Source organism: Electrona antarctica (genome assembly GCF_951216825.1).
Source record: "Electrona antarctica genome assembly, chromosome: 20".
In the NCBI taxonomy this organism is placed as follows: Eukaryota; Metazoa; Chordata; class Actinopteri; order Myctophiformes; family Myctophidae; genus Electrona; species Electrona antarctica.
In genome coordinates, this window is record NC_136801.1 from 5,207,008 (window position 1) to 5,234,821 (window position 27,814).

Below are 27,814 nucleotides of genomic sequence, written 5' to 3' on the forward strand. Positions count from 1 at the left end.
GTTTTACTGATGAAGGCTCTCTGATCCGGTATAGAGACCGCCTACTGTATCCAGTCATCACTTAACAGTTGATAAAACAATGTCTAAACTCAATTTAAACCCTTGCCTACACTTGAGTGGGTTTAAAGCTCAAATTTGATTGGCCAAGGGCGCTCTCTATCGTTCTTCCCTGGACGTTTCCGAACTTGGATCGATTTACTTCTCAGGTTGCTGTTCCGGTCTGGGGTCTAGAGCGGATACGGAAACGGTGCGTACATGTATTGTGTCCGTGCAAGTTGCTGCATGCAGTGGGCGGGCTGTAGACCGGATCATGCTCGTTAATTCGGGATCATGTGTCGCCAGGTTAAGAAATGTTCCAGACATTCTATTTCTCTCCCACCTCATTTCCCAGCAGCGGTTAGATGACACGGAGCGCTTTGACAAGGTGGAAAAAACAGCAACTTAAACTTTTTAAACTTTAAACCCGTTACCCGCCCTGCACAGGCAAGTTTATATTCATTTTAGCTATTTAATCAGTACTTAACAAAGAGTGAGATGCCGTTCGTTTGTCTGCGTAACTGTTCCCAAGTGTGCTTAGTTATGTTCCGATAGTTTACATTCGTTTTGTGGCTATGCTAAAGTTGCTAGCGTTCTCTGGTAGCGGTACGCTAATGTCAGTTAGCGTCAGTTTACTGCACAAAACAAAGCTAGCTTTTATCAGTCAATTTGAGTTTGACACAACTTAAGGCTAAATTCGTGCCCAACCATGGCCATGTGTAAAGTGATCTGTTCTTTCGGTTGAACTTGTATGACTTCTGTTTCTCGGTTTGCTTTAGTTTTTGTTTGAGTTTTGTTCCCATACTTACTTTTCATAATATCAATGATAATTTATCATTATTGATTGAGAATCAAATGCAAATATACACATTTAAAGGCAACTGACATAATAATAGTCTTCTTGGATCAAAATCCAAGACTATCATAGATTGTTTTATTGAGTCTGACTTTGACTTTCGTATCATGTTACATCTGGTCTTGATCCAAGCCAATGCTACTGACATAACAAACATCATGCTTTCATTAAAGATATACACCTATTGTAATATACCGGTAATCAATTACGAAACATAAACAGCCTTCAAGCAAAGGCTTAAACAAAGTATGTATTGTGTAGAGAGCTCATTGTTAAAGTGCAATAGCTGTTATCATAATGTTTCAACATGCTTATCCAGATTTGGTTCTCCACTGTTGTCCCAGACCTAGTCCAAGGTTGGGACATTTGAATTGAATGTTCCAGCAGCTGCTGAAAATAAATTTTGATTCGATTTTCTTTATACTATAGAACCTAGCATAAAACATATAAATAGTGTGTTTTATGTTTTAGTTGACCACAGAAAGTTGGTTTGTTTACTGACACTAGGTAGTTTACTAGTTCAAAACAGGCACATCCAGTCCTTTGCTGGTGCTGGACAGTAGATAGTAATTGCAGTGTAAAACGATGAGAATTCCGCACACAGCTCTGCTATGTCGTCAACCAGTAAAATGTCAGTGTTTCTACAATAAACTAAACATTGTGGAGCAGAGCTGTGTGTGGACCTCATCTTTTTACACTAGTAGGTATACTAGTTCAGTGGTTCCCAAACTTTTTCATGTCAAGGACCCCCAAATTGACACTAATTATCCCGCGGACCCCCATTTGAAAAGACATGCCAGGGACGCCCCCATAAGAGAAGATTTTTACGGCTCTAGCAGTGATTCTCAACCCGTTGAATTTCAAGGACCCCCCCAGATTGACATGCATTAGTCTACGGACCCCCATTTAATGACATTTCTATCTCTGGGAATCCAATTTATATTGTAAAATCAATGCTAATTTAACTCTGAGAGCGTACAAATGTACATTTGTACACTCTCTGAGTTACAGACCCATAAGGGTCCAATAGGTTCCACATTATCATTTAGCTGGGTCCCCCCTGGAACTCCCTCAAGTACCCCTGGGGGTCCCCAGACCCCACTTTGGGAACGACTGTACTAGTTTACCGAGTCTGGCACTAGGTACTGTTAGCATCTTAAAGACTCAGAGCAGGTCAAGTGGAGTTGTGTAGCAGTCAGTGTTTAACTCATGTCATTACCTGTTCATGTTTCCCCACACTAGCTTTATGTGAAGATGCTCTTCGTCGTGGGACTTCTATGCATTTGTCCCTGTGAAGAACACACATAGAGATGAGTAAAGAACATGCACGGATCGAAATGGACCTGGTATGTGACACTCCCCTCTGTTTGGCCTCATTATAAATAATTATCATACCATAATTATAAGCATACGTTTCAAGAACTTGATTTGTCATTTTTCACACACATATCATTGAATTTGTCTCGCATGAATGGAAATATGGCAATAACGTTTCACAGCTAACTGTCTCACTTCTTCGTGTGATGTCAATTCATTCATATAGTCTATTTCTTGCACAAGTTAGAATGTGGTAACTGTTCATTCATGTGGTTCAGTTCAGAGCCATCTAATTACGCCATCTAGTTACACCATCTAGTTAAGATATTGAGGGGGGCGGAAACCGAGTGCTCGAGCACTGTTCATGAAGCCAGAACTGAGACAAGCTGGATTTGGAATAGCCGGGCCGGGGAGCCACCACCCTGGGCAAGACCTACGCTGTAAAGACTATCATTTTTTTGGGGCGGGATTTTAGCGGAAGTATCGCCCAAGGAAATTACGTTGATGCTTTACAAATCAGTTTACATTCTCCGCGAATGAAACAAGTGTTGTGATTGGTCAGGAAAATATGGTATCCGGGGGAAATACATCTGACGGATGTTCCGGAGGATACATCCGCCGATAGCTTCTCTTCCTTACGTTGTGACCAGGCTTTTCTTTTCGCAGATAAGTAAGCCTGGGGGACCGAGGCTAGGGAGCCACAGGCCCAAAAGCTCAACGGTTAAGGATTAACCTGTGATGTCATGACGTACTTCTTATTTGTGTTTTTTCTATTAATTTGGTCATTAACGTCCACAGAATGAGAGGACTGCTCTGCCGGAAACATCGCGAAAAAAAGTTATGACCATTTTTGTATACGACAGTATGATACCATAGACAACCAATATCATAATCATTCGACCGCGGTTGTGATCATAGATTTCACAATGCCACGCCAGACTTTCCGGTCCTTCATTCCCATCCCCAGTTCATGCTTACTGATACATGTGTCCCTAGCGATGACATCAGGGAACAACAGTTTTCTACCTCTGGTCTGCTTTGAGGCAGGACTCCAGAGAAGAAGGGAAGATATAACCTCATTGTCAGCTCTGTAGCAGTGGCCGGCAAACTGTGTTCTTCTGGATCGGACTAGTGAAGAAACACGGGGAAGGTTGCCGTATATTAGATTAGTCGATGGGTGGCTCTGCCAAGACAGATTTTGCGCTCTCATTAGAAGACGGGTGTAAGTGCCATCCAACCGTTTCTCTAATTTCTTTGAAAGTGTCCATGTCTCGGAGCCATAGAGTAGAATCGGCTCAATGGTCGTCCTAAATATTATAACGGCCATAGCCGTGAGCCGTCAACACATTTGGGCAAGTGGATATGGCCGAATTTAGGCCAAGGAGTGTTTTTCGTACAAAACTAATGCTTGGAATAGATTCAGAATCATTAACCCCCCCTAGTTTGACATGTCACATGCTACTTAAAGCATAATGACATTTTGCCTATATTGGTTGTCTATGGTGGGGTATACAAAAATGGCCATAACTTTTTTTCGCGATATTTCCGGCAAAGCAGACCTCATTCTGTGGACCAAATTAATAGAAAAAAATCACACCTGTGTGAAGTGAGGGGCGCTAATATATTAAAGTCTAACTCATGTTGATTAGGTGATGTAAAACAAACGATGCAAACACAAACATTAAACGTTAACAATAAAGAGACAATATGATGTAAATGACACATTATGACATTATTTTTCCCTTCATTGTCAATGTGTTTACAAAACAAACATTGAACTAAAGACAAACATTAAACCTGTGTATAGGTCAGGTGTATAGGTCAAAAATACAAATAGAAAGTATGTCATGACATTACAGGTCCTCTCAAATTTAAAGCTGGGCTGTTGCCTGAGTCCAATGCATTTTTGCCTACTTCCAGTCCAGGACTTGTCCCAGCTGGTTGTCCCCATTCTCCCCATTCTCAATAGAAGTCTATGTACAGTAGGAGAGCCGCCATTGGACTGGCCCCATGAAGTGAACGCAGTTTGCATAACTCTGTCTATATCTAAGGCTCTGGTTCAGTTATGATATACTAACTATACAGTAGTTACAGACAGTAAAGGTCTCCACACCGGGCGCGAATCGGATGCGAATTCGGATTTTTAGCTGCATTTCTCCATCGGTTTTCCGAAAAACGCGGCCGGTGTGCAACCACCTTTAATGTCTCTCCCTTGGTTCATTTACTAACTGTCATGGGCTGCCTGAACATCACCTACCTCATATTGTCTTTACATTTTCATATTGTCCCAGTGGCTGATGTAGGTAAGGTTTACTAAACATGATTTTTGTTTTGTAGGCTTTTGGATCAGCAAAGCCGTATGGGTCTTCAAGGAGTATTGTGAGGAGAATAGCGACTAATCTCCCTTTAAAACCGTGCCCTCGGGTTCATTTTCAGGTGAGGCAATATTTCCACTACTATGAAAACCGGGTTTAAATAGTATCTTTGCAGTGCAATTGTATCACCGGACAGCCTCATGTGTAGGACGGCAGTGTGCGTTTCTTTCAACCTACTTATGTTTTCTATACATTTATTTTCCCTGCAGTTTTCTTCACCATAATCGTTCTGTGTGTAAATCCATTGTAGTGTTCATGAGCTTTTCTGCTCAGTCCATGGGTCTTTGACATTCCATTTTCTTTCTGTCTCTCTCTTTACTGTTGATACACTGAGTATGACTCACTCACCCACACTACTTATATCCCCATGGCGAGTGTCTACTTTGACTCAAAACATCAATAAGAGTTCATAGTGTCATCCTTTTCACATCATTAAAACACCTTTTTGTTGTGTTTCACCTGTAGGAACAAATTGGCTTTATGGTATTTTTTTTTTTGGATTCTCTTTCCCTTTTCCTTTTTATAAACACTATTTTCTCTTTTCTTCTCCTTTCTCTTTTCCTCTATCTCCAGCTACCCTCCCTAGTCCCTAGCTGAGAGGAATGCAGTATGGCTGCTTTAGGTCAGTTCACTTGGCAACCTACAAAAACAACCTTGTGCTGACTAAAGGCCTGCTGAGTTATGTGCTCCAGAGCCTTTCATCAACACCACTGAGTGTCCCTTTTAAAATCCTTTATTACTTTGTTTCCTCTTCTTTCCCTTCCTGTTTATTAGTTCCTTTGACCTTTTTAAGCCTAAAAACTGTGGAGATGGATGGATTGATGGATGGATTTTATTTTGTCATTGAACACAGTTTACACACATGTACAACGAAATTGATCTGTTGGCATCACTCCAATGCAGTAAAAAAGTAATCATAATGTGTTAGTAGTGTACCAATAATAATAAAAAGCAGTAAGAAATAAACAGTTTATGTACAGACAGTGAAGAGTTCATATTTTGAGCCGGGGGGGGGGGCGGGCGACTCTATCTCTTGGTCAGAGAGTTCAAGAGGACAATAACTGAGGGGAAGAAACTGTTTCTGGATCTGGTGGTTGAAGTCTTGAGGCATCTGGTTGTAAGCAAGATGCTGTGTTGTTGTACTCTGTTTGAGGAAATTATTTTTGAATACGATTGGTCTCACTCTTTGCAGCTGCATCCTTACAATGAGGAAGCCACGGTCCTGAATAGGGTGCAGAATGGTCTGGTGACCAATGGTCTGGCTGATGTCGGCTGGATCGACAGGGATGAGGACGAGGATGAAGACTACTTTGGGAGACCCAGGTGAGAGGTCAATCAAAGAAAATTATAGGCTGGACAGTAAAATGCAATCAGGGCCTTAAGGGCAAACATTCTTTAAATTCTATCCACTAAGGCAGGGGTCCCTAACCTGGGGTCTGCAGTGCACGAGTTAGACTATTTGCTATATTGCGTGTAGTCTGCAATGCCAGTTTGCACAGACATTTGTTTTATTTTATACGTGTTGAACATCCACCCTCTTGTCTGATCCCACACTGCTTTCTCTCACTGTTTTGGGTATCCTACTTAGGGGATGAAACCATAAACCTGTTTTGTTAGATGATAACAGCTGGTGATATTTAACTGTCGGCCCGTGGGCCAAAACCAGCCCCAAGCAGATCTCTGTGGCTCCTGGAACATATTCCATGTTCCAATTTAAAATGTAGTGTAAATTTGTTATAGTTGGTTGGTAGAATAAAAATAAATAAGAATCAAATAAAAAACCAAAATGCTTATATCAAAATATTCATTATACCAGTGATAGTCACAGACATAATACCAGACAGACATGTTGCAATGGGTCGATTTACAGTGCCTAAGCCAAGAACTGATGCAATGAAGAATACAGTCATGTACAGGGCAATGAGTTTCTGGAACTCTCTACCAGTATGCATCTCAGAAATTAACCCATTTTGGGGCGGGAACCCCTTTTGGTGTTTTAACTAAGCATTATGTTATACTTTAAGTAGCCTTGCCGAGCCATGAGGCCCATAGGACAGGAGCCTATCTCCTGTTTCTGTAGCGTGAGGCAGCTTGATGTACAAGTACACCCCCTGGACATGACGCTAGTATGTCGCAGGGACTTACCCCCAATCCAACCCTTGATGCTGAGTGTCAAGCAGGGAGGCACTGGGTCCCATTTTTAGAGTATTTGGTATGACCTGGCTGGGGATTGAACCCCGACCTCCCAGTCTCAGGGCGGACACTCTAACCACAAGGCCACTGAGCTGGTGTTATACTTTAGCTATTGAAAAATAGCAGATCTACAAGCTCATATGAGCTTGTAGGTCTATTTTTGAAAAATCGTAAAAATGAGGCACAAATCTTTGAATATATATATATTCTTTCAGAGCGAACGTTTTTTTTTAAATTTCGATGTCGGGCCTAAATGGGTTAAGGGTAAACGGCAGTTAATGTAATCTAAAGTGAATGCACTAACCGCATTTGTTATGCTGTAATGTATTTCTTTTTTTTTCTTTTGTGATATCTGTAATGTTGTTTTTATTTCAAATTTGTTTGTATGTATATTATTCTGTGAGGACCCCAGGAAGAATAGCTGTTGCCAGGTGTAACAGCTAATGGGGATCCTAAATAAACAAAACAAAAAAACTACAGGTGACTACATAACCGTTAACCAAAGCTTGTTAATGGTTAATCAACCATTAACAGATGAGAATAAAATGGAGGCTACTGTACTGTATATAGAATGATTAACTATAATGGCTGTAAAGTGAGATAAAAATTAAAAGACGTCGCTCAGCTCATAGCCATGATGCAAACCATTGTTTTGATATGCAAACCAACTGACTGACTGAAATTATCACCATGTGATTAACAATAACGTTTTTATTTATTTATCTTGAAACAGACCAGGAGCAGCACCAGGACTTGTGTTCCGAGCCCACCAGAATCAGCCTCAAAGACAATCCTTAAGTCGACGGCGGTCGTTACCGAGCTTATACGATGCAGCGCCAAATCCTCAGGGGCAGACCGTGGCCAACGATGAGGCCTTTCAGAAGATCAGCGCGTTGGAAACGGAACTGGCAAAGCTCAGAGTCCAAATAGCACAGATTGTACTGGCCCAGGAAAAGACCACACAACCAGGTTAGAGGCAAATAATAGCTATGAAAAGTCAAAAAACAAGTGTATGCATCATGTATGCGATCGCATGTGTTGATTGTGTTCAGTGATTTGGTGCAACTGTAATGTCATGTACATACCTCTAGATGGCAACAGAAGCTCACATGGATTTCATAGAATGCCTCATGCTCTGTGTTGTGTTGTTCACCTCAGATCCTGCCCAAAGCACCCAACCTCCTCCACCCTGTGCTGTCCCACCACCACCACCCCCTCCTCCTCCTCCTCCTCCTCCGCCGCCCCCTCCTCTGCCGCCCCCACCTGGCCTCCAGAGGACCTTCTCAGCCATTGACCTGATCAAACAACGCAGAGGGATGAAGGATGGACAGACCATTTTGGAATCTGAGGCCAAAGCAGCCCCCAGCATGCTTGATGTGCTGAAAGACATGAGTAAAGTGAAGCTGCGATCAGTCAGAAGGTGATTCATTCTAGACAAGACTTAAAAACATATATATATATCAAGTCTGTCTTGAAACAGCTGTTCTGATTGACACGCCATGTTACACCATATCCACTCTTTTTATTTATGTGTTGTTGTTGTAGTCGTCCACCAGAGGTTAACTCCAAACTCAAGCACAGTGAGCCTGTTGATCCTGCAACTCTCATCGCAGAGGCCCTAAAACGCAAGTTTGCGCATCGATATCGTCACAACAGTGAAGAGGACGACATTAATGACGACTTCAAGGAGTTCAAGCTCCCCGTTCTCCCCGTTCCAGAGGAAAAACCTCGACCGGAGGAGACCCCTCTAGCAAGAGTTGGTATGCTCTGTAGCCTCAAGCGACACATTCCAGAGGTGACACCTCGACCGGAGACTCCTCTGGTAAGAGTTGGTATCCTCTGTAGTCTGTAGCATATCATCATACTATAATTCAGTCAATGTCTGTCTGAATGTCTGTCTGAATGTGTGTGTGTCTGTCAGAAACACCGCCGTTTCGCACAGGCATTGACCATAATAATATGGAGGTCTTAACGAAGCCCTTTTTCCAATATAACAAATTATAAATTAATAATGAATTTATTAGTGAATAAAAAATGCGAACACGCACCCAGGGCACAGTACCCCCTGTGGCCACAAGGGGGGGGGGGGACAATATCTCACAACGGGTAAGGGCTAGTAATTATAAATCAGGGAGAGAACCCTGTTATCTTGTGCTTTTTTTAGTTTAGTGATACAAATAAGGTGTACAAACTAATCTACCTCATTTTTACTTTTACAGTTTGGGCAGCACATGTTGAAATCCACTGGAAAAAAGAAGTTCTTATGATCAACTGTTCATCGATGAGGAGTTCTGGATGGGATGTCCAAAATTCACCATGTACACAAGTTGGAACTTAAAGGAGTAGTTCACCCGAAAAGTTACTTCTTTTCTAGCAATTATACACCCCATGAAGACTTGAAATTATGGAGATTTGTCACATTCCTAAGCCAATCATTTAAAATCAACCAATCAATTTCAAATGATTGACGTAGGAATGTGAGTCGTCGAATTCAAGGCTTCTTAGGGTGTGTAATTGATAGAAAATTAGTACATTTTTGGGCGAACTACTCCTTTCAGTCATAATCAGGCTTTGTCTTTGGAAGGACAAGTCATTCTGCCTATAAAACCAGATGTCAGGCTGCTCTCCTGTGGACCCAGGGCCTGGTCACTGCAGTGCTCAGTGTTGCCTTTTGACGGTCTTCTTGAACATCTGCAATTTTTGCACTTTTATTAAGTTATAATATCCATGTTTCAAGTTTTGTTTGTTTTTAACTAAATGTTTTGTTTTTGTTTTTCTTCCCAGGAGTTTGAATTCCTAGTCTTAAAATGCAATTGGAGGTGCAAGTATTTCAATTGTAGCCGTTTTATGTAACACTACAGATCATTGTTCAGTGATTGGTTACAGTATGTGTGTTGTTGGAGTTGACCACACCTTCAGGAGGGTTCAAAGCTTTTTGCGGTTGCCAGTCAAGCTTTTGCCTCATTGATTGCAGAAGAAAGGGGGCATTTTCCTGGTGGTATTTGTGTTGAAACTGTGGCGAATTATGCCATTGCCTTATAGTCATTCTAATTTATGATTCGGGACAATGTATTTAACTTTTTGGTGTTATAAATGATTTCGTTTTTATTTAATGTTGCTTATGTCTTTAGATTTAACCAATTATTAGTCCCATCAAAGTATTTGTGGCATTTTGCTAGATTTTAAGGCTGTCTCCTTTAGCTTTTAGATTTCTATTGGCTTGAATGGCAAGTACCTCTGGAAAACCAAGTAAATTTAAGTGATATAAGGATATATAACTGGTGCAACAGAACCTGTAGATTGTATTTGTTGCCTCTTGGACAATTTTTGTGTAAATGTTAATGTCTACAACCAAATTTTAGTTGGCACCATTCATGCCGTTAAGTTTGTCCTGTGCTTTAAAGCCAAAGACATTCCATTGATGCTTTGTGAAGTCTGCCTCTCACTGCTAAATGCCAACCTAATTCTCATTCCTATGAGACTGTGTGTAGAGGAGAACCTCTCAAACAACTGTTACATCACAGCCATGCAAAGTTGTTGTGTAGTTGTTGGTGGTGGTTTTCTGCTTTTGGCGGCCAATATCAGTGTTCATTTGTAGACATTAGATTAAAATGATTAAAATGTTTTTGACACTAAAGCTTGTGTGTGTGTGTGTGTGTGTGTGTGTATAACACACTGCATTCCATTGTTTCAAAGCACAGAATTTTATTCAGTTACATTTTTCTGTGAACAAATGCCTTAACATGCTTTTGGCTACTGTAACTGACACTTCATGCCAGCAATCATTTTGTTGATGTCGGCATACGGAGGAGAATAACTTGTTTAGGAACCGCTCTTCTAATGTTCCCATGACTTCTGGATCATGAGGATAACCTGTGAGGAAGTGTTATTTTCCAAAGTGACACTGATCTGTATGGTCATTAGGTGCGAATCGATCATGATTGCACTTATTTCTATATACCAGTGTACTTGCCATTTTCAAGTTGTTAGTTGGGAAAGGACTGAATGTCAGTAACTTATTACACTAGCCAGCTGTTCTAGATCTGTGTATCGAGAAACATCTTCTGCCAAGTATGCTAAGGTGTTGTAAGTGATTCTTTGGTTAAAAGTAAAATAAAGGTTAAAGCTATATTCTAGTTCAGTATCAGGGGTCTCCCAGTCTCTCCAGCTCTTTAAACATACATTTTCAAATCGGCATACCAATTTCACCCAATCAGGACTCTGATTGGGTTAAAATCATACATGATAAACGTGAAATTGGAAGTGATGAGCAGACAACTTACACCACCTACCCCTTCTGGGGCATAGGCCGTCAACAAGCAATCTGACTTGAGATCCAGTTGGTTCCAGGTCATCTTCATGGTCTTGGTGTTTCTTGGGCGACTCCTTTTCTGAGCAGACAACACTATTGAAGCTGAAAAATGCTGTTTTCTAAAGCACTGGAGATGTGCCCCTTAAACTATCAGAATATAGAGCTGTAGAACACTCAATTTAACAAATATCACTTACTGCACCATTTATGTATGGGTCAAATGAATTAAGTCAAATTGAATCTCAAATGTACGATGTTTAATACTGGCATTTTCTTATCGCAAAAGGTACCTAACTGGAAGTCAGTAATTGTCCATTGCAATAAAACTCTTGAGATAAGTTTTGTTTTTGGACTTACATGATTAGCCCATCCATGTCAAACCATAGTATCAAGTCATAAGTAGTTGTCACGGTTTACAAGTCCCAAGAAATGCATTTGTCAACAACTGGTTTTATTAATCAAATCGTAACTGCAACAGGCATGTATCAAAAAGATCAATACGGCAAAGCCTTTACAAAATCTGGCTCGACACTTAAGTCTTCCCAAAAATGGCTGTCGTGACAAATTGTAAACAGTTTTATCAACAGTCTTACAGCACTTACAGCAAAATACAAATGAGCTAAAGTAAGAAAAGCACCTTATCGTTCAAAATGTTTAAACAAAACAATTTGTGCCTACTATACAGAATCAAAAGTAGATAAACCAAACGAGGAAATGGAATGTTCAAAGTCACTCGACCATTTTGTTTCCATACAAAAACGACAGTTTGAGTGGCGGCTCCTCACAACCAAAAAGGCAAAGGGATTGGACAGTGCATTCAAAAGGACAAGCACACCATGCACTTGATGGGAGTATGAGTTGGTTTGGTCACTTAGCATAGTTTGTGCATAGTTATAAAGGCATCATCAGAGCAGTCCTCCAGGTTGCATGTGGCTATGATAAGACATTCTGGGGGGAGAGAGAGAGAGGGTCTCCTTCGGTAGAAGTGTGCAGAGCCAGGAAAAGCAACCCTGCATCCCCCCACAATCCACCCTCTCCCTCTTGTTAAGAGACTGGCAAAACCCTGAGCGAGTGGAGTTCCGGGATGAGCTGCACGCACAAGGTGCAACAGAACAGATCAGTGAGAGGCACAGGTGCCTCCATGTTGTGGTCAGTCACTGACAGACTCTCAATGTCCCCCTCGGAAAGGATAGGAGTTCATCAATACCTCGGAGATGCCGTGGAACAGGAGCTGCATGCCCAACACATGGTTCAGGAGTGCAAGGAGCTGAATACATACTAGTAGCAAAGGCGATGTTTCTATGGCATATCTGGTGTGGTTGACTAAGGTTCTGCTCATGGCTTAAACAGTGGGTTTGACGGTTCATACAATTAATTCTTCACATCTGTGCTTAGAAGGCAGACCGTGGAGCTAATCAAATTCAGTTCAGGGACAGAAATGACATATATGAACAAGGAGATGCGTAAACAGTCTTCATAGAGGCAGCAAAAGGACTGGGCTTGTCACATTTTCATTTTTCACATGAGGAAAAAAAAATCTTCATTACAAATGCAACACCGCATGAATTGATGTATCGCGTCAGAATACTCAAGTAGTCTCATTCAAATCTTTGCAATTGGCACTTAAAAGAAAGTGTATTCTTCAGTTGTTCAGATACTGTTATTCCCTTACGTTAGCTAACCAAAGAAAATGAAAAGTGGGAAAATAGTGGTGTTCGATCATTAATGCCAAAACTACAGTGGACAAATAAATAAAATAAAGCAAATAAAAGACAATTACTTACAGCAGTAGCCAAATGAGGTATCTATGTATTGCTCTATGCAAAAAAAAAAAAAACGAATTTAAAATTAAATAAATTAAATAAAATCAGTGGTTTGTCAAGATGGGAGGCAAAAGCAACAACAAATTATTCAGGTCTTAGGATGAGGTGGAGCAGCAAATTGGGGAGGGGATAGGAGTCATACCCCATATCCCTAGATGCCCACCACCCAGCCCACCAGTGTACTGGCCCTATCGGGCCCTGTCAGGACTGTGTGCTTCCCTGAGGTATTTCTTTGGAGTCGGTTCCTGCCCCGGCAGCTGCGGCGCCGTCCGATGGGGTGCCGGGTTCGACATCGGCGTCGGCGGCTGCGCTGCTGGGTCCCGCCTCCTCTGACCTGGACATTTGTTCCTGCTGCAGGCTGTCCCAGCTGGCCTTGTTCAGCCCCAGGTGGCCCAGCATGGTCTGGGACAAGCGTGTGTCAGAGAAACGGGCCCACTCTGAAAACAGCGGCTCCACCACGTATGTCATGAAACCTATACGGATGAACGAGACAGCATTAGGTGTGAAGATGATGCACGTTGGGGTCAACGGACGCTTGAAATTAAGGTTTGAGGAATATGAAAGCTACCCGACTCCGCCAGATGGGGCAGCAGAGAGTACACTGGGTTCCCCCCCCTCCTGCTCGAGGGGGGAACCCAGTGTACTCTCTGCTGCCCCATCTGGCGGAGTCAGGTTATATGAAAGCTACTTGCCTATTTGAATTTTGCCAACTGTGTTTGTCGCTCTGTCACAAAGTGGGCTGACTTCAAGTCTGTGCTTCTTCTCAATGTCTCCTATAAAATAATTATTCAAAAAATATTAAAATCGGTTATAAAAAAATAAAAACATAAGGAACTTAACGAACATACAACATGAAAGAGAAGACGGCATAAAAAGGGAGGTACCTTGATGGAAGAACTCCTCTGTCACTTTCTCGCTCCACTGCTTGCTAAGTTCCCAGGGTCTGCACGGGTTACAGATGTCTGCACACTTCAGCGCCATCTGTATGGTGTTTGAGACCAAATGGTGAATATCAAAACACATCACGGTTTACATGAGATACAGTGATGTAATAAATGCTGGTATTAACCCATTTTGGGCGGGAACCCCTTTTGGTGTTTTAAAGCATGATGTTATACGTTAGCTATTGAAAAATAGCAGATCTACAAGCTCATAGCGCGGCAGTGCCGTGCTATGAGCTTGCAGATCTGCTATTTTTGAAAAATCGTGAAAATATGCCACAAATCTTTGAATATATTGTTACAGAGTGAACATTTTAACTCAAATCTTTGCTTCTGGAAGGTCCCTGGAACAACATATTTTCAGATGGGGGTTGGCAGCCAATTACATATGATATTGGGGGTCCTTGAAATGAAATAGTTTGAGCACCACTGACATAGAAACATAGGTTTTTCATCATGTTTTAGAAGACATTTGTAGAATCGATCTTAGGTCTAAATGGGTCTTAAGAGGCAACTAGTCTGACCTGAAGGATGAAGTGGCGGTGACTGGCGTTGCTCAAGCACAGGTCTTCCTTGTCCAGGTGAGTGCGGAAGTTGGACAGGTAGTCGTTCTGTCTGCTGATGTCCGTGGCCAAGATCAAGGAGCCCAGCTGCGTCTCCATGTTCAGGCTGACAAGTCAAGACAACAAGATCAATCAGATTACAATGATCAGGTTGTGCTAGGCCAGATCAATCAGATTACAATGATCAGGTTGTGCTAGGCCAGATCAATCAGATTACAATGATCAGGTTGTGCTAGGCCAGAGATGATCAATCAGATTACAATGATCAGGTTGTGCTAGGCCAGAGATGATCAATCAGATTACAATGATCAGGTTGTGCTAGGCCAGAGATGATCAATCAGATTACAATGACCAGGTTGTGCTAGGCCAGAGATGATCAATCAGATTACAATGATCAGGTTGTGCTAGGCCAGATCAATCAGATTACAATGATCAGGTTGTGCTAGGCCAGATCAATCAGATTACAATGATCAGGTTGTGCTAGGCCAGATCAATCAGATTACAATGATCAGGTTGTGCTAGGCCAGAGATGTCAGATTACAATGATCAGGTTGTGCTAGGCCAGAGATGTCAGATTACAATGATCAGGTTGTGCTAGGCCAGATCAATCAGATTACAATGATCAGGTTGTGCTAGGCCAGATCAATCAGATTACAATGATCAGGTTGTGCTAGGCCAGATCAATCAGATCACAATGATCAGGTTGTGCTAGGCCAGATCAATCAGATTGATGTAACTATTGACTGGAAAAAGATTACAGTGATCAGGTTGTGCTAGGCCAGATCAATCAGATCACAATGATCAGGTTGTGCTAGGCCAGATCAATCAGATTGATGTAACTATTGACTGGAAAAAGATTATAGTGATCAGGTTGTGCTAGGCCAGATCAATCAGATTATAGTGATCAGGTTGTGCCAGGCCAGAGATGTCCGTGGCATCGGCTGCCATTTACTGGAATCATGTCTGACATTTCTTTAGGTGGACGAAATTAGCAGCACTTGGTGACAGCAGAGAACCAAATGGTCTTGATTTGATTTGATTTGTATTAAGGATCCCCATTAGCTGGTGCCATAGCAACCAGCTAGTCTTCCTGGGGTCCACATAAGAATAAACATTACAGTAGACATACAATTACAAATACACATTTGTTAAAAAGTCAGTATTCAACGTACATTAGTTCGGATAAAATAAAAAATAAAAATTGCTAAGATTGAGAAGTGAGAGCGTGAAAAAAAAACAAAAAAAAAACACATTCACTGTATCAAATGGAATTTTAGATGCTTGTCTTCACACTTCAATGTCAGACTGACCTGTCAGGTAAGTGCGCAAATAGCCCCGTCTCTCTGATCAGGCCCACAGCAGACTTCCAGTGGTGGTTCTCCAGAACCGAGGTATTCTTTGCGCACAAAAATAAAATAAATGTATTTTACATGCATTATGGACAAATGTGTACATCCCTAACTCATGCAAAATGTGTCAAACTCGTTTTCAAAAGAGATGCTTTTTCACAGCTTGTGTGTATAGGTGATGGATACAGTGCGTGCGACGACAGGTTCTCACCCTGTACAGTGTGGCTAGGTAGTGGTCAGTCTTGATGAGGAAAGGCTGGTTAACCCCGGGATGGTCCAGGTCGTGAGTGGCGGCCGCTATCAAGCCCAGTAGAATGTCACAGGAGGTCAGGGATTTGGCGAGCTGCACGTGAGACAAGACAAGAGTACAAGAATGTCAAGCACTGTATACTCGCATCTACTTTATCTTTGCATACAGTAGATTTTATTATATTTAGATTTAATCTTAAACCAGATCAAATATGATTCATGAATTTAAAGCTATACCGTGTAACCTTTTCAATAAAACAAATGTTCAATTTGATGTAACTATTGATTGGAAAAAAGTTTCACAACACTCCATGAATGAATTTCACTCCTAAAGCCTTTTCTATGTTCTATTGAAAGTGGATAGGGGTCATCTTTCCCAGCAAAATTATGTCATCTGCTAGCAGGAGCTCTTAATTGATCCCTTTGAACTTCAACTTCAGCCACCTATGGTAGTGACCAGCTTGGAAATTAGTACCCAGAAAGGCTTTAGGAAGTTGTCACTTGCAAAGATTAGCCAGCCGACTGTCCTCTACATTGTAGAGTCTACTCTACAACATATATTACTATAACAACACTGTTAAGGCAGCTCCAGACAGCACAGACGGTCGGCTGTCGGCCAGTTTGAAAGCGTCAGGAGCTTGTCGGCAGGAGACTCCTGCCAACAAGCTCCTACCACCTTTCCGAAGCGTCGGAACCCGTTGATGAAGAACCAAGCATATTCGGTCAGTTGCCGCCCTCAGGAGCGTCGCTATCCATGTTGTAGTGATGAGGGGGTAATGTACTCCACTGCAGAGTGGACTTCTAGTCTGCTTGTCATGTTTCTGGGCTGACTACTGGTGTAGTGTGAAGTTGAACTAGACACCATATTCTCAATCTCACTAGCCCAAAGTCGCTTATAATAAGCAGAACTGGCAACACGGCAAACCAGCGCTACAGGCTACTTTGCGACTGGTTTGTGCTGATTCAAAAATGCCAGTCTGTCGCAATCTGACAGTTTGACTAGTCTTTGACTAGTCTGAACAAGACCGTTTGGTGTGGAAGGGCCTTTAGATGCAACGATGAGCCCCTCCTATGCACTCACCGCTGGCTCCTGCATGTAGCAGTACATGGCCTGTGTGACGTCTGCAGCGTGCACAGCGTTGTGGTAGGGGTTGTCACTGTGGTAGTCCTCTTGGACCATGACCAGGAACCTCCAGAGCTTCACCATGTCCAGCTGGAAGAGCTCCACCAAGCCATACTGGTTCAGCAGGTGAAAGGTCAGGGTGATCAGGCTGTTTCCTGCACAGGGGGGGGGGGGAGCCAACAGTCAGTAACTTTCACTCGACACCAGAGTATATATTCATAGAGACGGCACCGGATAGCTCCTCCCATCCAATTGCATTAAGTTGCTCAAGCGCATGAGGCGATTTCACTCCTCCTTCCGGGTAGGAACAGAGTGCATTCTGGGATGGATTTGCCCCAAACACATGACCGCGCTGGCCGTTGACTATCATTGCACGCGTTCACGTATGAAACAGCGGTGTTCACGTATGAAACAGTGTTCACAAGTCATCGTTCATGATGACACAATGCACAATGATAGTCAACGGACCAGCGCGTTCATGTGTTTGGGCCAGCGCTGCAATACCAAATTCGGCCACTATGTCCATTTCACCTCAGGGTTTCCTCCGGGTGCCGTCTCTATTCATATATACTCTAAGCACCAGATGAGGGAAATATCTTTTGTTTCCTGAATTGTTGTTGCCGTGTTTTCACAAACTATTCATTTATGACTTATTCTGAGGCTGGAACTGTGAAGCAGCAGAAGCCAAACAACTATTCCACAATCTTTTAATGCTACATATGCTACGTCTGTAACTACTAGGCCTCCTGAAAGCTGTCATCTGTTCCGTCATTTCCGTTCACAAAAATATACTACTAATTCGATTTACATTGGGACAAATTGACGTGACTGCAAAGGCGAAACGGAAGTGTGGGCGAGGCATTTGAAACCAGTCCGTCTTATGAGACTAGTAGACCACAGAAGTAGTACCCAGGCCATACTACATTTTATTATGTTGTTTATTTTATCTCCGCCAGGCCAGAGCTTAGGTTCTTACTTCTTACCACTGTGTCTATCCACCACTTTTTTTCTTCAAATTGGCCTCATGGTGGCACTATTAAGCTTCACATTTTGCAATGTAGCTCTTTAACTGTAGGTCGTAAAATAATAATAATAATAATAATAATAATTAAAAAAAACTACAATTGGATTCCACAGCTTGCGGGAGGGGGTTGTTTATGCCACAATTCATGAACACAGCAGCCGATCTACACCAAATATGAATCACTTGTTGAGGAGGCCTCTAAACAAAGCAGAGCTAAAAGATTGCACTTATACACACAAACACACACACACAGGGCACTACAAATATCACCATTTGTTTCAGAAACATTTTTTTCTTTTCCTCCACCAAATTAGGCACAAGTAGTCTCGTGTGAGTCATGTGACAATGGTCACATCTGTTTAAGCACTTTAGGATAGATCGAAAACTAAAGCAAAACTACAAGCTCACAACACATTTCATCCGATAGGCATTGTAGAGCTTGTAGATTGGCCATTTCCAGCATGCGACAGTTGAATCGCAGTGTTGTTTTTGGCAGCAAAATTTGATTTTAGTTTTAGTCATAGTCTTTTGAATAGTTTTCATATAGTTTCACATTTTAGTCACCTGGAGTGCCTTAGTGTTAGTCTAGTTTTAGTCGACTAAATGTCATGCGATTTTAGTCGACTAAATCTACAGTTGATTTAGTCGACCTTTAGTCGGCCTTGATGCTGTCGTAATGACTGATTTTACACTTGCTGAAAATAGCCGATCTACAAGTTCACAATGCGCCGCAGCGCGACGCATTGTGAACTTGTAGATCGGCTATTTTCAGCATGCAACCAAGTGTAAAATGACTTATACTGGATCTCTTGTCCACTAGTCCCTTCCTAACATTTTAGTCTAGTTTGTATTTGTTGACGAAATTGTCAGTATATTTAGTCTTAGTTTTAGTCATCATAGCTTAGTTTTCATGTAGTTTCCATTTAGTTTTCGTCAGTGTAAAAAGGTAGTCGACGAACATTTTTCGTCTTAGTTTTAGTCGACGAAAACAACACTGTTGAATCGGCCTCAGGCCTTCCTTCAACACAGCTGGTGTGCAATCACATAGCTTCACTATCCCTCTGAGCGTTACTTCAATCACATAGCTTCACTATCCCTCTGAGCGTTACTTCAATCACATAGCTTCACTATCCCTTTGAGCGTTACTTCAATCACATAGCTTCACTATCCCTTTGAGCGTTACTTCAATCACATAGCTTCACTATCCCTCTGAGCGTTACTTCAATCACATAGCTTCACTATCCCTCTGAGCGTTACTTCAATCACATAGCTTCACTATCCCTTTGAGCGTTACTTCCCAACCGCCAAAGATCCATGAAGTGCAAACTTTGTAAATGAAGGAACAAAACAGTGAAATCATTTTCGGTACTACGAGCTACAGCAATTTGCAGTTGCAGAATATAGTCATAAGAATGGATAGGCCTGGACAGGACTGGCAGAGATTATTATTGATTTGGACATTTTGTGAGATTAGCACAAATGTCAGAATCTCAAGTCAGATAACAGGACAATATAAAATATCTAAAGTATAAAGAGTAAACCTCTATATACACTCCTTTTGTTATTAACCCATTTTGGACAGGAACCCCTCTTGGTGTTAGCATTATGTTATGCTTTAGCTATTGAAAAATAGCAGATTTACAAGCTCATAGCGCGCCACCGAACGACTGACATAGAAACATAGCTTTTTCAGAAAACTGTCAGGATGTAGAAGACATTTTTAGAATCTGATCTCAGGTCAAAATGGGTTAAAGTAAAGGCTTCAAAAGATGTGTGCGGTCCAACAGGTTGCACTAATGTGCAGCCACCAAGCCAGCATGTACCAGTATGATGAGTCTTATTATGGCATCTTGTAATAACCCATTTAGACCTGGAATGCATCTAGCCATTGACCATTATTTTATACTTTGGCGATTAAAAATGAGCAGATATACAAGCTCAATAGCGCGTCCCTTCATGCCGCACTATGAGCTTATAGATCTGCTATTTTGGGGGGAAAAAAGGTGAACATTTTTGCAAAGCTTTCAATATTTTGAGATGTGGGTCGATGGCCAAATGCAAATAATTTTGCGGGTACTTGACATGAAAACGTTTGAGCACCACTGATATAGAAACATAAATCTTTCATAAAACAGTTTAGGATTCATAAGACATTATTATTATTATTATTATTATTATGTAGAATTGGCTTCAGGTCTTAACCCATTCTGGGCGGGAACCCCTTTTGGTGTTTTAAGCGTTACGTTAAACTTTAGCTATTGAAAAATAGCAGATCTACAAGCTCATAGCGTGCCACCGAGTGGGCGCGTTATGAACTTGTAAGTCTACTATTTTTGAAAAATCGTTAAAATGTGCCTCAAATCTTTCAGAAAATTGTCATGATTTAGAAAACATTTTTTTTAAATTTCGACGTCAGGCCTGAATTCAGGTCCCATTCAGGAATCTGAGGTAGACAGTATAGTAGAACACATCCCAACTGGCATTTTGGAATATCAACTGGGGCTGCAGCCTACCGTTTGTCAACCTGTCGAAGAGGAAGATGTCAAACGTCCACGACCCAACCCTCTCCAGCATGCACTGCAAAGAGTAGGAAATCAGAACACACACACATATAGGTAAAGGTATGCCCCTTTGTGACGGTTAAAACAAAACCATGAGTCTTGCGTTCATTTATGAGTGACACATCATGACATACTTTGGCCTGTCCAGCATAGTCCTCATCAAGGAGGTGAAGGGAGACGTGCTGTGGTGTTCTACTGTGGTGTGCTGTGTGGTGTGCTGTGTGGTCTACTGTGGTGTACTGTGCTGTGGTGACATACTTTGGCCTGTCCAGCATAGTCCTCATCGAGGAGGTGGAGGGAGACGTGCTGTGGTGTTCTACTGTGGTGTGCTGTGTGGTGTGCTGTGTGGTGTACTGTGCTGTGGTGACATACTTTGGCCTGTCCAGCATAGTCCTCATCGAGGAGGTGGAGGGAGACGTGCTGTGGTGTTCTACTGTGGTGACATACCTTGGCCTGTCCAGCATAGTCCTCATCAAGGAGGTGAAGGGAGATGTGCTGTGGTGTTCTACTGTGGTGTACTGTGCTGTGGTGACATACCTTGGCCTGTCCAGCATAGTCCTCATCGAGGAGGTGAAGGGAGACGTGCTGTGGCGTTCCCCGCAGTAGACGGGACGAGTGCAGGTACCTCTGGAAGCTGAGCAGCCTGTGAACCCGTCCTCCAGAGATGCAAGTAGTCGAGCTTGACCCCGAGCCTGCACCCACACACACACACAAAGAGAGAGAGAGAGAGAGATAAACGATGAGATAACTGGGTGAAAACATGAATTGAGTGAACATGACAAAATGGCTCATGGAATATTTTATTTTGTGAACTCATGGAGCTGAGAACTGATGTCTGATGGTGGCCATACAGACTTTGCAGGGGCTCAGGAGATGAGAACTGATGTCTGATGGTGGCCACACAGACTTTGCAGGGGCTCAGACACAATCACAGCGATATACAAACACCCTCGCTGCTGACACAGCCGCCCCACTCCTAAGCCTCCCGTCTGGGAACACACACCAGTCATTGCTTTGTCAGTGGACAGTTCATATCCACACGCACGCACATAAACACGCACATTTGCACGCACATAAACACAAAAAAAAAGGGTTTCTGCCAGTATAAACCATGACTGCAGCCCGGAAACACGTCAGCATGAGGAAGGATCACACACTCACACTCACACACACACACACACACACACACGTTTGAAGTTCTCTAAATACGTTTCAGGAAGTAGTGTTCCTAGTAGCACAGCTCTGATAAAAAAAATTAATAAAAAAAATTCCCTGCACAAGGTTTACACTCTAAAGACACACCTTGAAGCCTTATCAGTGTGTGAAACAACAGAGTTATGCACAAACATCTCGCAGTGTCTCTGGAGAGGAGCGGAGCCCTGAGCCAGAACCACATTCTAAGCGTCACTATCTCCCTCGTCATCGGCGGGAACGCAGGTTGGCCCTAAGGCTAATTGCCCGTGATTCATACTCACTGTGAATAGTTCGGAAGTCGATACGCAGGTACGGGTGGGAGCTCCTTCGTTCTGGTTCAAATCCCACTTGGCTTCTCACTCTCACATCTCCTAGAGGAAACCAACACACACTTCCTCAAGACTCATGCGGCACCGAGTGTAATAAGGGAAAATTAGCTTAAGTTATGGCAGATCTGGAAAAAAAATGCTTACCACTAGCTTTCTTCACAGATGTGTTCATAAAGGCGTCTACTATCACAGAAAAAATTGTTCCAACCCAACTCCCTTTTTCCCAATTTTACTTTGTCAAACTAGGGGGTTTTCATGATCCTGAATCCATTGCAAGCATTAGTTTTGCACAAAAAACACATTTGGGCAAGTGGCTATGGCCGAATTTAGCCCAATGAGTGTTTTTCGTGCAAAACTAATGCTTGGAATGGAAATTTGGAATTCTTTGCCGTATATTGGTTGATAATGGTACCCCAACTTTCAGCAGCTGTCACAAAGTTTCCCAAGGGAGTTGGGTTGGAACATTTTTTTCTGTGATAGTAGACACCTTTATGAACACATCTGTGAAGAAAGCTAGTGGTAAGCATTTTTTTTGCAGATTTGCCACAACTTAAGCTAACTTTACCTAACTATAAGCACTGCATCCGTACCAGACCTGGGCCAGCTTAGTATCTGTAAATACTTGTAGTAATAATGAGGTGCCACATGGGTGGGGTTTACCCTATACCAGTGGTTCCCAAAGTGGGGTCCGGGGACCCCCGGGGGTACTTGAGGGAGTTCCAGGGGGGACCCAGCTAAATGATAATTTGGAACCAAATGGACCCTTATGGGTCTGTAACTGAGACCCATAATTAACAGTGGTTTTACAATATAAATTGGGGGTCCCAGAGATAGAAATGCTATTCAATGGGGGTCCATAGACTAATGTATGTCCAACTGGGGGGTCCTTGAAATTAAACGGGTTGAGAATCACTGCTAGAGCCGTAAAAATCCTCCCTTATCGGGGTCACTGGCAAACGTTTTCAAATGGGGGGTCCGTGGCCTAATAAATGTTGATTTGGGGGTCCTTGACACGAAAAGGTTTGGGAACCAATGCCCTTATACGACAACAATAACCCCTAGAAATTTGACTACCACAAATAAGTATTTGTCAGTACATTGTGTACACCTTTAAGTACATTGTGTACACCTTTAAGTACATTGTGTACACCTTTAAGTACATTGTGTACACCTTTAAGTACATTGTGTACACCTTTTCTGCAACAGACTCATCCGACACCAACTGATTCGTCCTGATGCAGTAAGTAAACCCCCGTTAGTTCAAGAAGAAGAAAAAAAAGCTAATGATTTACCGTACTTTATAAATACTATTCCGACCTTGGTCTGGTATGTATTGTATACACACGACACGCATACACAGACACAAAGACACTTTCCCAAAGACAAAATGCCAGTGGACACAGAGATACAGACAGTGGTCGGTCGAGCATACAGTGCCACGTGAGGACAGCCCTGCTCTAGTATTATTAGTGAATCAGAGCCACAGTGGCAATCTAGCGTCTATGGCTCTGTTAGTAGTCAGGCAGAGGAGCAGACTTTGTGACCAGCCAGCCGCACGGGAGCTGGTCTGCCTGTGTGTGTAGCTAGCTACACAACTGTAGCCGGAAGCAACTGTGAGACTGAGTTTGCGATGCTACGTGCGCTACGATGCTACGTGCGCTGTTCAATGCAACAGACGGCTGACACAACGGCGGCGGCGAGATGCTAAAGACACTGCAGCACTACAGTATGTTTTCGCTGGTTTGCTTTGCCTCTTTACTTACTTGGAAACAGTTGTTGGAATACTACACAAGCCCCTATTAAAAAAAATACCAAAAGAAACTGGGAATTACATTTAAGCGCACAATTACGATGCTCAGCATTATCTTGAGAGGGTGTGAGTTAACCCATTCTGGGCGGGAACCCCTTTTGGTGTTAGCATTATGTTATGCTTTAGCTATTGAAAAATAGCAGATCTACAAGCTCATAGCGCGCCACCGAGTGGCGCGCTACGAGCTTGTAGGTCTGCTATTTTTGAAAAATCGAAGAACGACTGACATAGAAACATAGCTTTTTCAGAAAACTGTCAGGATGTAGAAGACATTTTTAGAATCTGATCTCAGGTCAAAATGGATTAAAGCTCTTCATACTATATGAATGTACATAACACAGCAGGTATATTTCAACACGCAATAAAAGGCATCAACAGGGAAATCTTAAAAAAACAATGAACCATGCACTGTGTGCGTGCATGCGTGCGTGCGTGCGTGCGTGCATGCGTGCGTGCGTGCGTGCGAGCGAGCGAGCGAGCGAGCGCATGTCCGCGTGTGTCCATATGCGCACATGTGGACATCTGTCACGTCTGCATATACATGTGCCTGCTGTGGGCAAGCACGTGCATGGTTGTGATTACTAGTGCTTTTCAGAGTTTTCAGAGTCAGAGGGCCTGTGTTTTCCCAGTGATGTGTGAGTGCTTCTACTCTGCAGTGGATAATATAGGTCAGGTCGTTGTTACCAAAGTGACAAAACGCCATGAACCCTGCACGGCATTAAAGTCCCAGGCTGACCTCTGACCCCTCTAGCAAACACCAAATTGCATTGGAATGCTTCCTAGCCCTCACAGTCAATTCATTCAATAAAACAAAAAAAGAATCCAGGGGACAGATGCTTGGCTCTAGTGACGTACAAGACTGCCATCACTCCATAAAATGATTAAAAAAGCTAAAGCTCCTTCTGTAAGCTTTTTTTGCAGTCGCTATGCCTGTGGGAGAGCACGTCACGTGGCAGCATTTGGCTAATGGATATCATCAAGCTGGCGAGCAGCGAACTGGCATGAGCGGAGCTAAATCAATCAGGGCCCCGGCTGCAAAATGTGAAAGTGCAGCGATGCCGGGTGAAAGCTCCAGTGTGCAGTTGTTTAAGCTCCTAAAGCTGCAGGGCAGGCCATGAAAGGGTCATAAGAGGTCAGATTGAGCTCTTGTGTCCATGTGGGGTCTTTGCGGGCGCTTCTTATCGGCCATTATCCACAGTAACCTTATTGATGGAGCAGCTTTGTTTCCCAACAGATCAAAGCCTAATCTGGATGCAAAAGCTTGATGCAATCGACTCATTTGCTCAGCAGAGCTATCGGCCGCAGCGACTCAGCAGAGACACAGCAGGCAAAACACAACACATGCAAACAAGACTATATACAACACGTGCATAAACACACATACACACGTGCGCACAGAGACATTCCATAAGCCTCCAGTCTCCTCTGGACCTCGTGGAGCTCCAAATCAAATCTTGCCTCTTAGTAAATCTGATCAAAATTCAAAGAAATGCTTAACACTGCAGACGCAGACACAACTTAAGCCTATTGTTATTGTTGAGAGATTATCAAAAAGGCCAGGGATGAACTGAACTCCAGACATGCCCTACGTTGGTTCATCTTCTCTACATATTTCCATCTCCAGCTAGCACTCATACTATTATTACACTGACGTTTAAGACATTGTGTAATTGAACAGGGACAATAACTTGCCCTGTTTCTGACCCCCCCCATCCGCTGTAGCTATGGGATGAGGTCCTGCTGTGTTACGTTCTCAAGGCCGGGACCGTAAAAAAATCGTAATGTAAAATGTAGTTCTGGTATCCTATAGATAGTCTGTAATTTCGACAGAATGGAAAGATTAATTGACCGGGTCGAAAAACAACCTTTTGAACCGTTTTGCCAGCCGAAAAGGTTTTTTTTACTTTTTTACACAGCAAAACATCACCTCAGAGCTATAGTGGAGGGGGAAGTCACAAATGGGGCTGACAAAACAACAACATAGTGAAAGTGACAGCAAGAGTGTGTGTGTGTGTGTGTGTGTGTGTGTGTGTGTGTGTGTGTGTGTGTGTGTGTGTGTGTGTGTGTGTGTGTGTGTGTGTGTGTGTGTGTGTGTGTGAGTGAGGGAAGGGCCCGATTAATCGATTAATTGTCAATAGGATAAAAATCGATTATTAATCTATTTTTTTCCCTTTTAAAAAAATAATAATAATATCTGTTGCAAAGGATATTGCCATCCAAACAGGACAGGGCTTTGGAGTGTCGCAGTCCCGCCCCCTTTCAGTCCCGCCCCCTTTCAGAACGACGAGGGACCCAGGAAATAATTCCCCATGCATTTTTCCCATAGACCTTTCAAAAAGTATTTACTCTATTGGCCTGAATATAAGACAGTTTTTTCCCCAATGGAAATATCCTAAAAAATGGGGTCGGGGACTATAGACTATTTGACATTCAATGTTCTTTTTCCACAAAATGGGGGTCGTCTATGATCAGTCGTCTTATATTCGGGACAATACGGTATTTAAAGATCTGTAAGCCTCGGAGGCTCGGACAAAGCCAACTCGGATCGTGAGAAATCATGACAACAAACACAATATTTTGGGCCGATCAAATAATTACAAAGAAGAAAAACAACAAAAAGTGTCCTTTTTTCTTCTAATTATTTGTTCGGCCCAAAAAATTGTGTTGTCATGATTTGTCAAGATCCGCTGCCCCCCCAGGTTGGCAGAGGAAGCGCCCAGGATTACATTAGATAATTGACACTGGGTGAAAAAATGGGTTACAAAATCGTGGGATAAAAATGATAAAGAAGGATCAGTGCATTCAGTGGATCTGTGTAGTCACGCGAAACGGAGCTGTTATGAAACGATGACGTCATCTTGTCCCTAACGCAAACATTAAATGCCATTAACAATAAAGAGATTTAATGTTTGTTTTACATCACCATTACATCACCTAATCAACATAAGTTAGACTTTAATATATTAGCGGCCCTCACTTCACACGGGTGTGATTTTTATATCACTGCAATCCAATATAAATAATAATATCAGCCTACTACAGTCCGCGGGGGCCACCAGATTAATTGTATTGTGAAACTATATTCTTGTGCGTAAAGTTAGTCTGACAGCTACACCAGCGCACGCCACATGGATGTGAGAATCATGCATTTCCTCGCCTATTGTGACATCCCCTACCCTACGACGTGTTCATTGCGATGAAACATGGCGAAACATGACGGTCGTATTGTTTCAGAGCTATGATAAGACAATATAATGTTTTGTCAAAGGATAGATTGTAGACATGCGTATTTTGCTCTCCGTTTCATGATAATGGTCATAGGAGAGAGAGCGGTGTGAATGCCATCGCATCAAATAGCGTGGTTGGTGAGAAGTAGCTATACAGTGGGTCATGTCCAGTCGCGCACCGTGCGCAGCGCATGGCAGAAATCTCTCCTGTTTAGGTAATAAAGGGCGAACCCTTGACTGCATGCATTCCGTTGTTACTCTGCCTGCCGAGTGCCGACCATGTGCGCATGTGACATTTACTATACACCTCGAAAATAGCCACTCTACAAGCTCACAACTGGTTGCGGACGAGACACTTCTATAGGTCTGACTCTGGACGAGACACTTCTATAGGTCTGACTCTGGACGAGACACTTCTATAGGTCTGACTCTGGACGAGACACTTCTATAGGTCTGACTCTGGACGAGACACTTCTATAGGTCTGACTCTGGACGAGACACTTCTATAGGTCTGACTCTGGACGAGACACTT

The 27,814-nt window shown here is 42.6% G+C and overlaps 2 protein-coding genes across 7 annotated transcripts in view; one reads left to right on the plus strand and one right to left on the minus strand.

Moving 5' to 3' along the window:
• The first annotated feature begins 224 nt into the window (after window positions 1-224).
• On the plus strand, window positions 225-10,414 carry mtfr1 (mitochondrial fission regulator 1). 3 transcript variants are annotated; one of them, XM_079490030.1, is made up of 8 exons: window positions 225-247; window positions 2,135-2,238; window positions 4,547-4,645; window positions 5,777-5,907; window positions 7,511-7,746; window positions 7,936-8,197; window positions 8,323-8,599; window positions 8,997-10,414. In XM_079490030.1, the coding sequence occupies exons 2-8, from the start codon at window positions 2,203-2,205 to the stop codon at window positions 9,042-9,044; spliced, it is 1,089 nt and encodes a 362-aa protein (XP_079346156.1). In that variant the 5' UTR covers window positions 225-247; window positions 2,135-2,202; the 3' UTR covers window positions 9,045-10,414. The 3 variants fall into 3 exon arrangements, with proteins under 3 accessions (XP_079346156.1, XP_079346155.1, XP_079346154.1); XM_079490029.1 differs by lacking the exon at window positions 225-247 and adding an exon at window positions 373-424; XM_079490028.1 differs by lacking the exon at window positions 225-247 and adding an exon at window positions 377-483.
• Window positions 10,415-11,519: 1,105 nt separating this feature from the next.
• pde7a (phosphodiesterase 7A) overlaps window positions 11,520-27,814 on the minus strand; it is a 33,949-nt gene continuing 17,654 nt past the window's right edge. Inside the window, exons 3-13 of one of the 4 annotated variants that reach the window (XM_079490015.1) lie at window positions 24,009-24,041; window positions 22,198-22,287; window positions 21,260-21,414; window positions 20,675-20,738; window positions 17,096-17,292; window positions 15,977-16,108; window positions 15,727-15,812; window positions 14,378-14,522; window positions 13,797-13,893; window positions 13,605-13,685; window positions 11,520-13,385 (exon numbers count right to left, since the gene is read on the minus strand). In XM_079490015.1, coding sequence (XP_079346141.1) covers window positions 13,114-13,385; window positions 13,605-13,685; window positions 13,797-13,893; window positions 14,378-14,522; window positions 15,727-15,812; window positions 15,977-16,108; window positions 17,096-17,292; window positions 20,675-20,738; window positions 21,260-21,414; window positions 22,198-22,287; window positions 24,009-24,041 — 1,352 coding nt within the window. In that variant the 3' untranslated portion in view covers window positions 11,520-13,113. The remainder of the gene's footprint in view (window positions 13,386-13,604; window positions 13,686-13,796; window positions 13,894-14,377; window positions 14,523-15,726; window positions 15,813-15,976; window positions 16,109-17,095; window positions 17,293-20,674; window positions 20,739-21,259; window positions 21,415-22,197; window positions 22,288-24,008; window positions 24,042-27,814) is intronic. The other 3 variants (XM_079490017.1, XM_079490016.1, XM_079490018.1) reach the window with 3 other exon arrangements.